General features: G+C 46.7%; 2 protein-coding genes across 3 annotated transcripts in view; one reads left to right on the plus strand and one right to left on the minus strand.

Annotated features, from left to right (window-relative positions):
• CRYBG3 (crystallin beta-gamma domain containing 3) overlaps positions 1-11,562 on the plus strand; it is a 128,535-nt gene extending 116,973 nt beyond the window's left edge. The window contains exons 19-22 of one of the 2 annotated variants that reach the window (XM_014464002.2): positions 2,370-2,493; positions 7,596-7,754; positions 8,825-9,005; positions 9,875-11,562. In XM_014464002.2, the coding sequence (XP_014319488.1) occupies positions 2,370-2,493; positions 7,596-7,754; positions 8,825-9,005; positions 9,875-9,963 (553 nt within the window). In that variant the 3' untranslated portion in view covers positions 9,964-11,562. The remainder of the gene's footprint in view (positions 1-2,369; positions 2,494-7,595; positions 7,755-8,824; positions 9,006-9,874) is intronic. The other variant, XM_006098357.3, reaches the window with a different exon arrangement.
• The window catches only part of RIOX2 (ribosomal oxygenase 2), a 19,551-nt gene continuing 10,880 nt past the window's right edge, over positions 10,842-19,512 (minus strand). Inside the window, exons 5-9 of the mRNA XM_023762088.1 lie at positions 17,165-17,419; positions 16,249-16,420; positions 14,423-14,511; positions 12,772-12,858; positions 10,842-11,943 (exon numbers count right to left, since the gene is read on the minus strand). Coding sequence (XP_023617856.1) covers positions 11,785-11,943; positions 12,772-12,858; positions 14,423-14,511; positions 16,249-16,420; positions 17,165-17,419 — 762 coding nt within the window. The 3' untranslated portion in view covers positions 10,842-11,784. The remainder of the gene's footprint in view (positions 11,944-12,771; positions 12,859-14,422; positions 14,512-16,248; positions 16,421-17,164; positions 17,420-19,512) is intronic.

Consider the following 19,512-nt stretch of genomic DNA (forward strand, 5'->3'; position numbering starts at 1 on the left):
CAGGGAGACAGTGGGCCAGGCCTTCTGGGCAGAGTCTTTGGGAAGGAAGGGCTGCCATGTGCTCAGCGCTCGTGTCACAGGGCAGGTCCATCAGATGACTGCAACCATCGAGCCCATGTTCCTTTCAGAGGAAATTTAATTAAACAGCAGCTTGGTGCAGGCCACTGGCTGCTTAAGACAAGTGGCCACTTATTTGTAAGACGAATGGTGTTCCCCGTGTTTTGATTTGACATTTCCTTCCTCCTAAAGCTGTTTGCTCCAGGGCACTTATTTCCTGCTCAGTCCCTTGGTTTGACTGAGCCTGCCTCCCAGCATTGCTGCCCTCCTCCTGCCCTCCCTCTGCCCTCCTCCTGTCCTCCTCCTCCTACCCTTCTGCTCTCCTCCTCCTCCCGCCCTCCTTCTACCCTCCTCCTACCCTCCTCCTGCCCTCCTCCTACCCTCCTCCTCCTCCTGCCCTCCCTCTGCCCAGCTCCTGCCCTGCTCCTGCACAGCTGGTGTTGGGAACCAAATTTCCACTAAGGGAACACACAGCCCTCAGTGATTAATGTGAAGAGGACTGTTTTTATTTCTTGTGACTTTTAAATTTTGTAATAATCAATTCTTTATATTTAAATATCTGGGGGTTGCCAAAACTGGTTTGGCTCGGTGGATAGAGCATCGGCCTGCGGACTGAAGGGTCCCAGGCTCGATTCCGGTCAAGGGCATGTACCTTGGTTGCGGGTACATCCCCAGTAGGAGGTGTGCAGGAGGCAGCTGGTCGATGTTTCTCTCTCATCGATGTTTCTAACTCTATCCCTCTCCCTTCCTCTCTGTAAAAAATCAATAAAAATATATTTTAAAAAATACATAAATAAAATAAATAAATAAATATCTGGGGGTAATGAAAGAGAAAAAAGCCAAGAATATAAATTGATTTGAAAGTTAAGTCAACTGTTATAAATAAACGGCTTTTGCATTATTCACATGTAATAGCAGTTTATAATTTTCTGCAAAGCATTTCACATGGTTTGGTATTCATTAAACATAAATTAATTTACTCTGAGTATAATAACCCCCATATTATATTCCAGTACATTATTTAACACTTAACTCTAAACTGAATTCCATATCCCTGATTATCATACCTTTCACAGCATTTTTATACATTTCTTTTCTTTACATTCCTAAGTGGAACTGGTATTTATTGACTCATCTCAGAAGACTTGGCACCGTCTCATTTCATTCATTTGTAGAGAACTGGTGCCATTTTCCCTTGACCTTCTTATTTCTTTTCTTTTATTGTCCACCTACTCTCACTGTTCAGGACTCTGTAAGAGATGGGTACACAGCGTAAAGAATAGGTAAGGCTGTCTGAAAGGTTTCCTAGGCTACAGATGGCTTATGGAATACTGCGTCATGCCAGCCAGCTACCTACCCTCAGTGGCAGGTTTTGTTTAGGGGGTGGTTTTTTTAGTTTTTTGTTGTTGTTGTTAATCCTCACCCAAGGATATTTTTTCCATTGACTTTTAGAGTGAAAGGGAGGAAGAGGGGGAGAGAAAGAGAGAGAGAGAGAAACATCAATGTGAGAGAGACACATCAGTCAGTTGTCTCCTGCACCTGTGATTGAACCTGCAACCCAATTACATGCCTTTGAGTGGGAATCAAATCCAGGACCCTTCAGTGTGCGGGCTGATGCTCTAACTACTGAGCATACCGGCTAGGACAAGTTTTTAGTTTTGTTTAATCCCCATATTATTCCGTATCTCTGATCTGTGATGGTAATGAGGGCCATGCTTTAGTGCACCATCCGTCACAGCTTTTCAACTGTGCAATTCATTTAGATTGAGATATAATGAGATAGTTTATTAAAATCTTACCAAGGGCCCAGCCTGTGTGGCTCAATGGTTGAGCATTGAGGAGATCACAGTTCGATTCCCTGTCAGGGCACATGCCTGGGTTGTGGGCTTGATCCCCAGTGTGGGGCGTGCAGGAGGCAGCCGATCAATGATTCTCTCTCATCACTGATGTTTCAATCTCTCTCTCCCTCTCCCTTCCTCTCTCTGAAATCAATAAAAATATATTTTTTAAAGAAATGTTATGGAAAATGACTTTGTATTCATTCCCAAAGGAACACTGAATTTTGGAGCTGGAGGGGACCTTGTTTGGAAGCAGAGAAACCAGAGTCCTAACAAATCCAAATCTTCTGAGCCCCTGTCCAGTGGGCTTTTTCCTGATCATCGCTGCTTTTTCTGTTAAAAAATAGAATTACATAGTTTTTTCTTTAAAATATCTACAAAGCCAGATGTTACAGAAGGAACCCTAGCTGGTGTAATGTAGGGACTGCCTTTTGTTTTGAAGTCCCTCACTCTTTCTTTCCTGCTCTCATATAGGTGGATAGCTTATGAAGGATCCAATTTCCTAGGACGACAAATCCTACTCGAACCTAATGAGATCCAAAATTGGACAGCATTCAGCGGGTGGAAAACCATTGGTTCCCTCCGTCCTATGAAGCAGGTAAGGAGAAAAGAACCACGCCATCCAAAATAGCTCCATTTTCTAGTAGAAGTGGCATAAACCAAACCAGCATCTGAAATAATGACCATTTCACTTAGGTTGCCATTTATGTAGCAGGGCGAGTGGATTAGGGAATACTGTAGATTTTAACCAGTTCATAAAATTCTGTCTACGGTCAATGTTGGATTGTAGCTTTCCGTCCAAAGTCTTAGAGACCAGGTTCCCGTTTCATAGAAAATGAAGGAATTATAAGCTCTGCAGCAGGCAAATGGAACGAGAATGAACTCTGAGACTGCACTCGTTTTACTCTCTAAGTATTTGGATTTTCCCCCCACTTATAGAATACCCGGATGGGTCCTGGCAATTTAATTCAAGTCACATCTACCGCACTAGTGCTTGTCAGTCTTCTGCTCAGAAGCTTCCCCCTGCACTGAGAGTGACCCACTCTCCCCTGTGGCCCGAGGGGCCTAGCTCCGCTGCCTCTCCAGTCTCCCGGCTCAGGGTCTCCTCCTCACTCTCATGGTGTGCCCCACGCTCCAGCATCCAGCTGTCCCACTCAGCTCCAGGCACAGGTTTGCCTCTATCAAGTTCTCCTTCATTGGTTGCCTGGCTGCCTCTTACGCATCTCTCTAAAGTCAGGTTGCCTGCCAGGTCCTCAGAGATGCCTCTGTCGCCCTCTCTCCCAACCTAAGCCGGATCCTAAAGACCTGGTTCTCCTCCAAGCCCCTGCATGCGGTTTGTAACCGTGTAGTTACGGTCGGAGTGGTGCTCTCACTCTGTTGCAGCCTGTGGAGGCTTTTTGCACTGCCCCAGTGCCTGTCACAATGTAGGAGCTCAGGGACTTATTTAATGAAGGAATGAAAGTGAAAATGGATGAATGAACGTTTGACATTATGTAAAGAATTGTGGAGGATGAAGGATAGACATGACTTCTGCCTTTGTAGAGCTTCATTTTGAGGGGTAAAATATCCAGCTCAAAATCTATAACAATAAAAGGGTAATATGCTAATTAGACTGGACATCCTTCCTGACGAAGCCGGAGCCGGAGGGGCGCCAGCCAGGGTGCCTGCGGGAAGCCAGTGCTGGCAGCCGGGGGAAGGAAGGCCTACTCTTGCACAAATTTTCATGCATTGGGCCTCTAGTCCTATATAACAAAAGGCTAATATGCAAATTGTCCCCTCGACCAGAAGTTCGACCTGGGGCGGGGCCGGCTGGCCAACCACCCACGGCCCCTACCCCCTGCCAACCTGGCCCAATCAGCCATGATTGGGGTGGACTGGCAGGACCCCACCCATACACAGATTCATGCACCAGGCCTCTAGTAATAACATAAAATGCAAAACTGTGTGATCATCCAGAAGCCACAGGCAGTGCTGGTGCAGAGAAGGGCAGTGTGGACATATGTGGGAGTGTGGCAGGTTTCAGGAGCGTGGGGAATCACAGGCTGTTGGGTCAGATGATCAACAGGTATGCCATTTGTCCTTTTCTCTAACCCCATAGAGGCTTTTCTTACCTGATTCCAACAATAGTTCTTTAAGGCGGGAGTTTTTTTTCCCCATTTTCTAGATGGAAAAATAAGGCCCAGGGAGATAAAGCAAATTGGCAAGAAGCATTCAAGTGTCAGAACCAGGATTCGAACCAAATCGATTGTGCTCTAAAATCTGTGTTCTTAGGCATCCGCACTCTACTCTCCTTCAAAATGAGATCCGTGTTTACAGAGTGTCACCCTATGTTCCAGGCACTGAGCTCAGCGGAACAGTTGACATAAGTGCTGAGGCTCTGAGGTTCAGGTCTGACACACTGTTAAGTAGCTGATGGCAAGTAAAAACCTGGCCTAATTGGCTGCCCGGCCAGCGTGGCTCAGTGGTTGAGCATTGACCTATGAACCAGGAGGTCACATTTAATTCCCAGTCAAGGCACATGCCCGGGTTGCAGGCTCGATACCCAGTAGGGGTTGTGCAGGAGGCAATCAACGATTCTCTCATCATTGATGTTTTTATCTCTCTCTCCCTCTCTCTTCGTCCCTGAAATAAATATAAATATAGATAGATAGATAGATAGATAGATATAGATAGATATAGATATATATAGATATATAATTTTTTTTAAACTGACCTAACACACACACATGCACACACCTTCATTCCCACCACTCTGGTTCCACTGGTTCAGATCGTAGCCCTGTCACCTGTAAGCAATGTGACTTTGAGCTGGAATGTCACCTCATCTCTTAGCAGCTAGGACTCCTCACTGGTGAGATGGTGACCACAGTCCTTACTTCTCACTAACGTTGTGAGGATTAAATAAGATACATGAAGAACTTGACACAGCTCCTGGCTTGTATTGCTGTAGTAACACGTTTATCTTGCAAGCACCATTCACATGTCCCTGGAGAGAATCTAAGATGCTCTTCTGAGAGATCCCGGATGTCAGTGGGCTCTCCTGGCACAGTATGTGGTACAGGGTTTCATGACCTTCACATGCTTATTCTTCCCGCCTGGCCCATGGGACGATGGGTAATCGCATGGGAAAAAGCAAGGCAGAAGTGGGACTTCCGTGTAGTTTTTACCAACCATTCAATATTTAATTCTGTGTTGTTAGAAACTCGAGAATATTTCCCTCGCTTCTGAAAGGTGATTCCTTGCTGGGGAAGGAGTCCCTGCCCATTGCTCAGGGCCCTGAGAATAACTGGAACAGTAGCCTCTCACTTTACAGAGAAGCTTTTTGACAGTTAACATTATGTTATTCTTGCATTGTGCTTTAGGAAATACCTGATTCTTACTCTGGTTAAGCATTTAATTTCAAAATGTTATTTTAACAGGGATTGTTTTTCCTGTTGTCCATTTAGGCCACAGCTTTGAAACCCAGCCAAGGAATTCTGGTTCTAAAACAGTACTGTAGACCTTACTGTCCTTTTGGTAAGGCTGTTAGTACTGCTTTAATTCATATTCTTGCCTGGAAAGTTAGGAATAATTACAATGCGATTCTCTTTGAGGTTGGGAATTGGGAAGTCACTGAAGCACTTACAATGCGCATCAGTGTTTTACAGTCTAATTACAGAGGAGTCAGTACAAGTATGCAATAAGGGTAATTAGTGCCTTGCTTGAGTTAATTGATTAAACCTGTGATGTTTGTTCCTAACATAATTGGAACTCTGTCCTCTGTGAAGGTCATGCCTGATTTCTTACATGTACAAGGTAAGGAAACTGTAATAAAGATATAATGAAGCCTCAAGAATTAATAATTGGCCCTAGCCAGTTTGGCTCAGTGGATAGAATGTCGGCCTTCAGACTAAAGGGTCCCAGGTTCGATTCCGGTCAAGGGCACGTACCTTGGTTGCATGCTTCCGGTCCTGGTCGGGGGCATGCGGGAGGCAGCCAATTGATGTGTCTGTCTCACATCAGTATTTCTCTCTGTCTCTCCCTCTCCCTTCCACTCTCTCTAAAAGTCAGTGGCAAAAATATCCTCGGGTGAGGATTAAAAAAAAGAATAATTGCAGTGGGAGACCAGGCTGGATTATGGAAAAATGTTACTATCACATTACGAACACAAAAATTATGGTTTGAAACATGTAAAACAATTGTCAAGTAGGGGTCTTTTTCACCTGCTTTCAATGACCAGATAAAAATGTGTCTATTAAGTGTTCAAAGTGTTCGTTTCCTTAGAAAGGCTAAACATGGCAGCAGTTTACCAGAATTCCAGAGGCTTTGCACTGATTTCCCACAAATGTTGAGATAGAATAGTCATTGCTGGTCTTGCCGTGATACCTTGTTGCATCGACCTGGCACTTACGTTTCTCAGCAAAAGTCCTCCTTTATTACATAACAGACCACCTGTTAGTACTTAGCAAGGTTCTAACTGGGATGCAACACCTGACCCAGAGTCAGGGTGCTGCGTGTCCTCTGTGTTACCCCACGAAGACCGGAGGCCTAGGTTCCGGGACTGAAGACCAGCTTGCATGGAGCCTCAGTCGTGTGCTGTCCGTCCACCATCTCGCTGAGTCTCAGCACACTGGCGCCTCTGGGACCACCGCTCACTCCCTGCCTAAGGGTAATGTGTGCTGTTCAGCACAGGCCTTAGGCTTAGAGCATCATGGTGAGGGAGGGCTTGAGTGCAGACAGACCATTCTCCACCTCCGTTTAACCATTCTGATAAAATTCAGGTCATAGTTATACTTTGTTAAAGGGTTGTTCTGGTTATTAATACTGGCATAATAGAATAGCTCAGAAAGCATTTAGTATTAAGTTTTTTATATTACCTATTGTCTTGCAGTGGTTCTCAACCTTCCTAATGCCGCGACCCTTTAATACAGTTCCTCATGTTGTGGTGACCCCCAACCATAAAATTATTTTCATTACTACTTCATAACTCTTATTTTGCTACTGTTATGAATCATAATGTAAATATCTGATATGCAGGATGTATTTTCATTGTTCACGACCCACAGGTTGAGAACCACTGCTTTAGAGGCTAGTCCTAGATTTAATATTTTAAAACTGTCTATATTCCACATCCAGGGGATGAAGTCCTTTGTTACCCAGTTTTTTAATAAACAGTGTAAAGGTCAACAAAGTGTAAATGTAAACGAGGAGATTACGACAGCTCCTAGGGTGCTCGGCCACCTGGGTCTTTAAGACCTCCCACAGCAGTCACTTGGCACTCAATCACAGCTCAGGACAGTGTGTCTGATGGTTGCACGAAGCTGCTGTGAGGTCCTCGTAGGGAGTACCTGGCCTATTCCTACTCCCCTGCCTCCCCAGACAGAGCGTAGCAGCTATTGAATTAAGCTTGTCAAGTCCCTAATTCCACCCCCATGCCACACGGAATTCTAGAGAATGAAAGTATTACCTTTACTCTTCTAAAGGACATTTTTCAGAAAAATATAATAGAGATTGTAAGTTGGAGCTTTGTGCTCAGTGGTGTAAGGATTTGCTAATAGGAAATATTGATTTATATATATTTGCTAAAGGGACTGAGTGAAACTGACAGGACCACGGTAAATCCCATCACCTCTCCCTTCCCCCCTCCAAGCCTCCCCTTGGGAAGGACTGATCTCCACATTCAACAGGTTTTTCCTAAATGCCTGTTTCTCCCCGTCGCAGCCTGCAGTGTACATCAGGATCAAGAACCGGGCCCAGAAGGAGTACCTGACGGCCACTGGAAATGCCGCTGACGCCCGGGCGAACTCTGTGTGCACCGCCCCCTACAGCGGGAAGAACACGCAGGTCTGGCACTACTGCCGAGGACTCTTCAAATCCAAGGTAACCAGCGCTCATACCAGGCCCTGCTGTTGGGTTTGGGCTTGTTCTTCTGGAAACCAGAATCTTGTCAAATCAAAAGGTGTGAAAAAATAACAGAACTTCCTAGAAACAGTTTGTCCCTGATTATATAAATACTGGTGTTGATACATGAAAGTGACTGGACTTTATTTTAAAGTAAAATCTAAGATCACACACTGTGATCTAAATGGTTCTTTAGAACCAATGGTGACAGTCACTGGGTCCAGGGTGGGCAGTGTGCTTCTCAGGTGAGGTGCTCCTTTAAAGCCCAGATGGAACTGGCTGCCTTTGGGATTCCAGACCCGGTGGTGCCTTCTCATTTTCAAAATGAAGTAGCTAGAGAAGAGAGAAGCTGTCACTGGGGAAAGCCTAGGAAATAAAATCCGGGTTCTGTTTCTCTGAGACCCCTCCGTGTCTGATGCTGTGGGGAATAAAAGTTTTAGAACGTTCCAAGTGTATTGTATTGTCTCGCCGGTGGCTTGTCTACTTTTATCTCATGCTTCACCCAAAATGAAAAGTATTAAGAAAACTAAGTTCTTTGAGCTAATACTTGTAAGCTAGCAGGGACTTAACATGTAATTCTAGTCCAACAAACATTTATTGAACATCTGTTGTCAGATGTAGACATCTTTTTAGAAACAAGTACCTCTATTTCAGGTTTATTTCTATACCACTTCCTCCCCTCAGCGATAACGAAGCTTTTGGGGAGCTTACTGAAGTGATAATTATGCTGTGTACAGTATTTTTTTCAGAGGGGACATGGTCGCTCACTGTCTGTGACTTGTTCACATGGAGGAAGGGCCCGGCGTGTGCTCGCCCTCTCGGGAGCTCGCCGCCCTCCCAGGCCTTTCCCTCTTCTAAGCTCCAAGGGCCCTTCTTTGCTTCTGTAACTTGTCCCCCAAGCCCGAACAGCCCAGCTGTCTCCCTTCCACTACCTCTGTAACTTGCTAAATAAATTTTCTCTTGAAGTTTGAAAAGAAAAAAAGAAAAGGGACCCAATTCTAGGTATTTTAGCAAACACAGTGCTACCCATGCATTTCTTAACCCTGTAGGCCAGCGACACCTGCCTGGATGTGATTGGCGGCCGGGACACACCCGGAGCTAGAGTAGCCCTGTGGGCGGAACATGGGCAACTGAGGCAGAAGTGGAGGCTGAACAGAAACGGCACCATCAGCTCCTATCTCAGCGACCAGCTTGTCCTCGATGTGAAAGGTGGGCCCGCAGGGAAACCCCGTGAGTCATGTTTCTGGATTCCATTTTAAGTTAAACCTCTTCCTTCTCCTGGGTAAAGCAAATCACTATGTATAAGAGAGAGATGAAGTCATTTTAAATTATGTTTGGAAAAAGTTAAGATTTTCTGTTTTAACAAACAAAACCATTAGCCACGTGGATCAAGCAGGAGAAGCCTGAGGACACCACCTGAGGCCTCTGCTCATTGATGCAGCTACAAACTTACACTTGTCATGCGGGAATCTTTAGAACATTTTTACATTTGAATATCAAACCATAAAATATAATGTTTCTTAGAAAGAAACATCTCTAACTTTTTGCTGTAAATTGCTCTAGTCCAGTGGTTCTCAACCTTGGCTGCACATTAGAATCACCTGGGAATCTTTTTAAAATCCTGATTTCGGGATGAGGCCCAGAAATCAGGATTTTAAAAAGATTCCCAGGTGATTCTAATGTGCAGCCAAGGTTGAGAACCACTGTTCTAATCCTTAAAAGCCCTCAGCTGAAACCTATGGGACGTATTTAACCTTGTTTTTCCATCCAGCAAGGTCAGGGCTGCTGCTGCACTGGGTTAGTGGTAGCCACTGTTGATGTAGAAACAGAACAGTGCCTGGCACTCAGCCAGAGTCTCGAGCACCTGGTTCTCAGGCTCCAGGGTGGGGCGGGGCGGGGCACACCTCCCGTGCATCACCTGTTACAGCTCTCATGATGAGGTGAAGAATAGCTCAGCCTGTGTAAACTCAGTTTCCCATTTCAGCCCGCTTTGTAATGACATGCTAATCGACCCAAACCGCGGGCTGAACAATAGCTGTTGGACACAGTTGCGCACCTGTGTGAAGACATAATCTTTTCTTTTGGAATTTCTATTCTAGGAGGAAATTATTATGACAAGACCCATGTCATTATAAACCAGCCCCTGGAGGGGAAAGAAACGCAGAAATGGGACATTGAAATCCTGTGAGACTCGGCAGCATCCCTAGAAAGAGCCAAGGGGGAAGCGCCGTGCCTCCCCGGACAGGAAGCACCGCCGGTGCTCACCACCGGGAGCTCAGCATATTTTTGCCAACTGCTCCGTGCCCCTGTGAGGAACGGGTCATGATTTCTGGGAAAGGTTCTATTCCTGCTTCATCTCCAACTTGGGTGAGCAAGTCTACTGACGCCAGTGTTCTCTCTCCATCCACCCAGTACGTTCCCGTTCCTGACAGCATCATTTAGGACGCTGGCGGTGCTGCCGACCTGTAGGTATTCACATCCTAGTACATGTGTGGATGAGTGCAAGGCACGGGGAAGTAAATTCCTATAGGTTGTGAATAATTTTCAGCAATATTTGAAGAATAGTTAATAAACCTATTAAGCTGCTGTATTAATAGCTAAACCTTAAAGGTTTTCTATTGAGGCTTTTATAACTGAAGCACCATAAGTATTCATACTTGTAACTGACCCCAGGGAGGGACCTGAACTTTATTAGGAAAAGGGCTCAAATATGGAGTATTGTCTGTGGCCATCCTTTGCTCAGTCCTTCAGACTTAAAAAGCACAAATCACCTGACCATCCTTGCACTCTAAGTATTAGCAAGACACCCTGTGGGCCACAGGACTCACAGTGTTACCTGTCCTGGTGTGAGACCTCCCCCTCGGTTTTGCCTGATCTGCCCTCAAGAAGGGTTTATTAAAATTGTTTCACCTCCATAGAAGATGGTCAGGTATTTATTTGCCTGATAAAGGGAAGTTTCACATGTTCAAATTAAAACCAAGTAGTAGTTGAGACTGGACTATACCATTTTACTGTAAGTAAAAGTGGAGTTGATTTTTCTACGAAACAGAAAACTCAGTGTTCCACTCCCATTTTAAATAGCTTTTATTTAAGCAAAATCAGATAGGATATCACTTGGGCTTAAAGTAATCATCACCACCTTAAACCATACAATTCACAAGCATTTCTCCTTCCTGAGCTGGTTTTAAACTGAGAGTTGGAGATAACTGTTCCCTTTATCCCCAACTTTTGCCAGAAAACAGAAAAATGTCCTATTTTTTACATAGAAAGATTAAGTTCTCCAGTGGTATTTTTTAAAATATCAACCTATGTGCACTTTAGAATATAAAATAACAGTGAATTGTTTAAACTCAAAGACCCACTATTTTGAGAACTTTTTATAGAGACTTGGTCTTTCCACGTAGATATCATTGGGGTTTTTCCTTTAATCTCAGGCTCTTCTGTCATCTTCCAAGCAGCATCTGTAAAACTCCCTCACGCCCATAGACATGAGTGCCTCTCATCAGTGTGGCAGCATTATTTAATGGAACTTATAGGGGTAACTTTATTTTAAATGGGGGGCTTGTGTATACAAAAGGTATGTATATTGTCATTGTAAAAAAAAAAAAAGTTAAAATTTTTTTCATGTTAATTGCTTAAAAATTTTTCAGAGCCAATGAGGCTCTTTAAAGGAGTTTCTTCCAAAGAACAGAGACAAAGCCAGGTAACAAATTTTAAATTTAAATGATACCTTTATTGTCGTTGTGCCTTTTCTACCACACTGGATTAAATAAACCTGTCACAAGTATGGTTTTGCCACTTTCTAGGACACTTAGTAATGTGCCATCCTTTCTTTAATGCATATGACCACTTGTAACCGGTGGGTCTCATGCTACCAGAACACATGTAGTCAAGTTGTATGTAACCATCCCTCCAGCCCTGTCTGCTACTCAGAGCAGCAGGGGCCCCCAACGTATCAATGTTCGCTTTTCCTGTGTATGCAAAATCCTAGACACGGTGCGTAGAGGCGCTAGACTACCTGGAGTAAACATTCTGTCCAGAGAGACAAGGCCAGGCTCTCCTTTTCCTCATCTGTAGCAAGTTTCAGGTCCTTGACAGAAATCGCTGAGCTGCTCCAAATTTGCTTCAGTGCATCCACATGAGATAAAGGAAAACGAAGACCATAAGCCTGAAAAAGGATAAACCTGTCAGATAATACTCCACTTATGTCTCTCCAGGGGCACTCTCATATAAACTCCCAAAACTCTTCGTACGCCGTTATTTTTGACGCCCTTCAAAGTATGAAACTTGTTTCAGATGGGCTAGGCCAGTGGTCGGCAAACTCTTTAGTCAACAGTGCCAAATATCAACAGTACAATGAGATTGAAATTTCTTTTGAGAGCCAAATTTTTTAAACTTAAACTATATAGGTAGGTACATTGTTATTAACTTAATTAGGGTACTCCTAAGATGGCCTTTGCTAAAAACGTCCTCAATCTGAGGGGTTGACCTCAGCGAACGTACTCCCATTTCTTCTAACGTCACTTCTTCAAAATAGACTCGCTTAGGCTGAAAACCGACTTCTGCGCGTGGGCTGCGAAGTTTCAATCGCACTGTACGTGCGCGCCCGCACGTGGTATTTTGTGGAAGAGCCACACTCAAGGGGCCAAAGAGCCGCGTGTGGCACGCGAGCCTCGGTTTGCCCACCACTGGGCTAGGCTATGCACGTAGACTATAATCAGATAACTTACAGAATTTGCCAATTCCCGTATGAAAACTCAAACTTCAGGAAAGACATCCTAACGTAAATGCTTAGCATGACATTACACCTTTCCTGCACATCCAGCTAGTGTCTGCACGTCACAGAACCATGTGACTCGCAAGGGCTGTCAGGTGTATGGAACGTTAAGCCCGCACTGCAGTCATAACAAAGCACATTCCCCATAAATCAGAGGGAACAGACTCTCCCAGCCACCACCGACCGCAGGAAAAGCATCCACTTCAGGTTGGAACGAACCTCTGTTTCCTCGCTCCCCATCATGTGTGTCTCTCTCCTGTTCTGTAAGGAGTGGTAGATGTAAACCATCTTTTCTTGAGTTTCATCCTTTAAAAAGAAAAAGCATTAAGTCATCAACAGAATTTAGAGGGTTTTGTTACTAGGAGCATTTTCCAATAACATGTGTCAACAACCAAGAAAAATCTTAAAACCTCGGTGCTTTAGTGAAATTTATTGACTACTGTAAAGAATCCTTTGGGCAAAATGTTGTGATATATTGTGTGTGCGCCTATTACTTCATTACCGTCCTCACAGATTACGATTTGTTTGTAGCAAATAACAGATAAAACAGTACACCTGCTAGAGCATCTTCAGAAACCTGATTTCATGAAAAAGCAACCATTTACATAGCAACCTAATGAAATACTCAAGTTTCTTCACTTAATCACACCTGCACTTTTTTGCATCAAAATTTGACATGAAAATTATGGAGTGAACATTATCTCTAGAGAAATACCAGCTGTATGATCTATAAAACTTTCATTCCAGTTACAGTGGCCTCCTCAACGGCCTCTACGTCCCTCCCGCTCCCTCGCACACAGTGCAGCTCAGACTCTGCCAGAGCCTGCCATTCCCTGTCGCCTTAGGTAAAGCCCCAACACCTTGGCCTGGGAGAGGATGGCCAAACTGATGGATTAGCAGAGTGACGGCGTTTTTCAATGAAGATGTGTACTTTTGAGGTGTTGTGTCTATTAGAAACCAGGTCTGGCCCTGACGGCTGGAGCGTCTGTTCATGGACACATCTAGGTGCCCCCATCCCTCCAATCATCCCTGAGGTGCCTCCCGAGAAAGCTGACTAGGAGGAGCCGGGTGAAGCCTTAGGGCCTGGGACAGTTCCAAAGGTCTCTGGGTTGTAGGGGGAGCTGTAACAAGTGCAGAGGGTCCAACCCAGACCAGATGGAGCCCAGGAATTCATTATCTCAAACTTTTCCAGCTGATTCTACGATCAGCCAGTTTGGGGAACTACTGGGTCACGTATGGAAAGCAGAATATCTTCCTACAGGATAGAGATTTTTTTAAGAAGAAACATCAACAAAACTGTATGTAAAGACAGACCTGCACAGTTTACAGGACGGAAGAGGGACTGAGGTAGGGAGACGCATGGACAGGGTCCAAAGTCGTCTGAGCAACATGGCCTGAAACCCAACTGGGGGCAGAGACCAGACATTAATCACTATGTGAGGGGAATTAAAAGGGTTCTGTGGGCCTCCGTGTTGCTCAGTGGTTGAGCATCAACCCGTGAACCAGGAGGTCATGGTTCAATTCCCAGTCAAGGCACAGGCCCAGATTTCGAGCTCGATTCCCCAGTAGGGGCCGTGCAGGAGGCAACCAAGTGACGATTCTCTCTCATTGATATTTCTATCTTTCGCTCTCCCTCACTCTGAAATCAGTTTTTTTAAAAGGATTCTGTGGGAGATGAGGGCAAGCAAGCCCTCAAATGCCCACCAGGAAGGGAAATGTGGAACAGTGAGGTTTGGGCAGTATCCGCCCTAAAGCAATGGCAGGCACTGAGCTGTGAGAGCAGAGGGACTGCCAGAGGGGAGGGCGTGGCCACCTGTTAGTCTGAGGGAGATGCCCTGAGGACGGAAGCCTCTCCCCTCCGGATACTCACAGACCCACCCTGGTCCGGCATCACCGTGAGGACGATGTGGTCTTTATAGCGCAGCCTCACGATGCTGTCCAACCTCGGCAACTGTCCACCTAGAGAATCCAGACAAAAAAGCAGTTTTCAAAAGTGGGACCCAGCAGGATCCAACTAGCCTGCAGGTGCAGCTGTTTAAGGAACACATTTACTGACAATCTGCAGTGAGTCCAACCAGGGTATTTACTTACCCTGACATTTATAGTGATGCTATAGTTTACGTCCTTATGGAGCCCATTCTCATAGTGAAGACAGACATAAGATGAGCCGATAAGTACATTAAATAGACATAAACTGCGGAGGCGGGCCCTGCCCTCCTGCTCAGAGCACTCTGTCTCCAGTTTATCCTCTTTTGCTGCTTATTCTACATGTGGATGCCAGAAGGAGCACCTGCGTTCAGACTGCACCACCCCATCAATTACTAGTTGCGTGACTGTGGCAAATAGTCTGTGTAGATCAAGCATGGTGTCATGTAAAAGCCACCTGGTAACGTTCACAGGGACAAAAATAATTTTCAAATTGAATTTAACTTAGTGAAAAGGCAGCCACTACAAGCAGACTAGCCTAAAGGGCCCTCTTCCCTGGTAAGGGATCATAGCTTTATTGACTACAGTGGCTAAGATACGGAAAACTAGAAAAATATTCTGGGCCGTTTTCCCGAGACTCAGAAAGCTCTGTTCTGTTAAAGATTAAAATATGTGCTGGTAAAACATTTGCTATTTTGAATAGATACAATCAAAAACAAATCCTAAACTTCCCCCAAAGATATAATAAAAATAGAATCAGTGTTAGAAGGGATTGTTTATTCCACCGGTTCTCAACTGGTGATAAACAAGGCTTCTTTAAAAGTTGGTGAAAATGCTGCTCTTGCTCAGCCCCACTGAGGAAGAGGCAGCCCCTGGCCCCGGCCGGGCCACGGCCTCCTGATGTTCTACAGAAGTGAGGCGGCTCCAGAGACCATGTAACACAGGCCGCGCTGACTGAGATCAAGACAAACAGGACTGCTGCAAACACGTCAGGACTCAGGCAAAACAACATCGTCCACACGGCAGAAGTGAACAGACAGCTCCTCTCCTGGCGAAGGAGACCGCTGCTGATTTACCCGACGTCACATCAGTCCTCCTGCCACGGGCTCAGATGTACGAGACCCAGTCACAGGATCCCCGACTTCCCGACAGCACCTAACCCAGAGCAAAGCCCTTTGACTGAGATGCCCCATAGCTCCCAACAGTGTGTGTGGGCCTCTGCGCTGCAGCAAGTCAATAAACCCCACTGTGTCCGACCACAGGAGTTGGTGCTGCTGGTCTTTGCTACAGAACATGGAAATCGCCACCCCCCGGAAGTGTGTTAGGTCATTTGCAGCCTAAACCGGTCACAAAACAGTCACCTGGGACGTGGGGGAGGTGGGTGATCACCTGGGGCATTCTCCCATTCCACCTGCTGAACGGCAACATGCTCCCCCTCCCAGAGTTAATTCCAAGGAGAATGTCCCGATGTTCAAGCCCTTAAAACGTCCTGACGACGGCTTTTACCCAAGTACCTGTGCATACACATATTTCTCCCCAAAAATCAGAGCGCTCATTCCCCACGGGCAGGGACTCGAGGTCTGTGCATGTGACTGAGGTACAGGAAGCTAAGGCGTGTGTGCAGCATGTGTTGTCCAACCACGCACACTAGAGACAGGTCCAGCTCCGTGGAAATTCTAAAATGCTCCAACGTTCCACCTGCTCAGAGAGGCCGCCCAGGAAAGCCTCCAAATACCACGTTAGCCTGACCCCGAGGAGACAGCAGCTCACCTGGCGTGGAGAGCGCTGCTCCGTCTCCCACATGGAAAGGGGGGAGTCTGTTCATGACAAAGTCCTTCTTCATGTCGGATGAAAGCAGCTGGTTGGTGCCTTCCAGGCGGTCTGCAAGCGTCCTCAGAAAGCCACTTAATCTCCTCCTCGCATCGGCAGTGGTTTCCACCTGCTAGAAACGGAGGAGAGTCCTGGTCCAGAATCCAGCAGAACTCGGGGCCTCGGTCCCGGTCTCCACAGCAGCCCCTGGTATAGACACATCCACGTCACCCCCAGAGAGTGGGGATTGAGGAGACCGGAACCCCTGTGAACAACGTCCCATTATTTCCATATAACCACTGCCCGTCTGAAGCTGCCTAATGTTCACACACACAAAAATCCATTTTCAGGATTTTACCTGGAAAGGGGTCCCTGGAAATGCAGTCTGGGCTCTAGCCTCTCGGAAAGCAAATCACTGTCCTAAGGTGACTGCGTCAGACAGTGAACGTACCTGTGCCCAATTCAGCACTTGTCCGCCCTGGGTTCACACATCTTCTCAAACCAGCCAAATGGCTGCTTGCCCAACGGAAACCCAGGACGGACAAGAGCGCCAGGGAAACGGCAAGGCCGGGCCCCCACCGGGCTCTCCTAAGCAGAAACCTCACGTGCGCTGGCTGCCCCTGCAGGTCCAGCCACGTTACTTATGCAGCGTTTACTCAGCCAGCACTCCCACAGGGCCTGCTCCTGCCGCCAGGAGCACAGAGAGGCTGTCCGCACAGCTCCGTGGCTTCTCCAGTCACACAAGGTGCGGCACTCCCGTGCGTCCCCAACCACCCAGCTCTGCGGGGTCAGCGCAGGAGAAGGGACAATGGCTCGTGTGAGAAGGGTCAGCTGCCGGGGCTGTGAGACCCCCCTTCCCCACCTGCCTTCCCCTTACCAGGAGCAGCTGCCGGGGGATGCCGGCCCGGAACGCCACATCTTCCTTTGCGGCATCAAACACAAGCCCCGAAATGGTGTCCAAAAGGAAATCTCCCCACGAACTGGAACACGCACCACCACCACCAACAACAAAAAAAAACAGTAACAAAACACAGAAACCACTGATTACTACTAAAGCCGGACACCACAAATGGCACCTCCCTGCACTCCAGGCCTTGATTCCCTCCGTTTGCGTGACCACCGGCAGGCACACCTACCTACGGGCTGGTCCATCCCACTGTTCTCCCGCCCCTCCCACACTCGCATGGGCAGTCACTGGTGGGAAGGGAGACTTGATTCATGATTTCTCTTAAAGATGCCAGAGAATTAAACATATAATGTCATGAAGTAGAAAGTTGAAGGGACCAATTTTTTTAATGTTTTTAACTGTAACAAGTGTCTGTGAGGAGAGCTTTGTAGGAAATTTTAACACTCAATCATCATAGGACCAAAAAAGTTTTATGTGCAAAAATTCCAAAAGCAATACATTTAGGGTAACAGCAAGGTCCCCGGACTGTGTAATTATCTGCAGTTACACGTTACCTTTTCCTTCGCCCCTTATACAAGAGTAAAGCGTAAAACATCCGTCAACATCCATTTCAAAAGAACTGATCTCGCAACTTGAACTCTAGCAATGGCTTTACTGGGGTAGGAGGCAGAAGCCAGTGGCCAGAAATAACATCTGGGGAGGTGATTCAGTGTTCAGTTACCTGTGCGCTCTCAGGGGCATTTAGTATTGGCTCGCCCCTAAAAGTGCACCCGTGTGAGAAACCACTCCCGGGGGTGCTCTCTTTAAACACCTCTTAGCTGTTTAAATTTTCCTGTGTCACCAGCGGGTGTGGCTGTGTGCGAAATGGAAATTCACAGTGTGACTCTGGCTTCTCACTCAGTAAGCAGAATTAACACATTTATACTTCCCTCCCCGACAAGCGGCCGAGGAGGACAAAAACCACAGGAGGGCACGTTCCCAAGACATCCACTACCACCTGCTGGCCTCCCGCTTTGCGACAACGTCACCCCAACCTCACATCCTGGAACTGGAGGAGGCGTGCCGACCTTCCCCAGCACAGAACCAGCTCTGCCTGCAGGGTCACGGGCGGTCGTGCGCAGCAGCCACCCCCACCCAACCCCCCCCCCCCCCCCCAGGAGTTGAACTGCGTTAAACAGAGCTGTGTGCTCTTCTACGAGTCAGAGTGGGCCTTGGGCCTCTGAAGGAGTTCACTTTGGTAAAACAGCCAAATCACCTGCTGCTGTCCCACCAGCAGGCCCCAGTGTTCCACATGCTGCCCTAGAGAGGTGCTGGGAAGAGGCCCCACACACACACTCTGCCTTAAGGAGCACCAGGCCCAAGGCAGGGGACACCTCCAGGGTGCAGGGTCCTTGAGTAACGTTTCCCCTCTCACTCAGCTTGGGTGACGCCCAGCTTTGCTTAGTGCATCCTCTCTGCTCCACGAGTTTCCTCTGCAAACCTGGGATACAGTTTATCACAGCCTACCTCCCTCCTACACCGCTTCCAGCGTGTCAGCCCACAAAGGCCCTTCATGCAATGCCTGTACTCCCAGCGACAGCGCAGGGCCTGGGGCCCGCATGCTGACAAATTAATGGCTGGTGTTTAAACGGGGTTTGAGCTAGCAAGGCTGATGCTATTAGGAAATCATTCACAAGGTGCCACTGCCCAGGGCCTGTCATGTGACAAGGCACCTGCCGAAATGGAACATGGTTTTCACTGGAACTACTCTTAGGTCTGACTCCTCCAGACTGCCTTTCCCGCTTTAATTCCTACAACTGTAAGAAGTGGGAGCCTTCACAGAGACCCAGAGGTTTGGATGGTAACGGAGTTTCTGTTTGGGTGATGAAAATGTTTTGGAACCAGATAGTGGTGATGGTTGCAAAACAGTGTGAGTGTACTTGATGTCACTCAACTGTACACTCAAAATAGTTAAGCCCTGGCTGGGTGACTCAGTTGGTTGGAGTGTCATTCCGGACGCCAAAAGGTTACGGATTCAATTCCTGGTCAGAGCACATACCCAGGTTGTGGGTTCAATCCCCGGTCAGGTCAGGCAACCTATCCATTTTTCTCTCTCAGATCAATGTTTCTCTCTCTCTCTCTCTCTCTCTCTCTCTCTCTCTCTCTCACACACACACACACACACACACACACACACACACACACACAAAGGGGGAGGCAAAAGTAGGTATACAGCTATTCATATGGAAAGATGCAGATTATGATTATTAGAACAGCTTGTTATAATAATGTACTCACGAAGTGTAAACCTACTTTTACCCACTCCTGTATATATTTTC

The sequence above is a fragment of the Myotis lucifugus genome, unplaced genomic scaffold, assembly GCF_000147115.1.
Source record: "Myotis lucifugus unplaced genomic scaffold, Myoluc2.0 scaffold_231, whole genome shotgun sequence".
NCBI lineage: Eukaryota > Metazoa > Chordata > Mammalia > Chiroptera > Vespertilionidae > Myotis > Myotis lucifugus.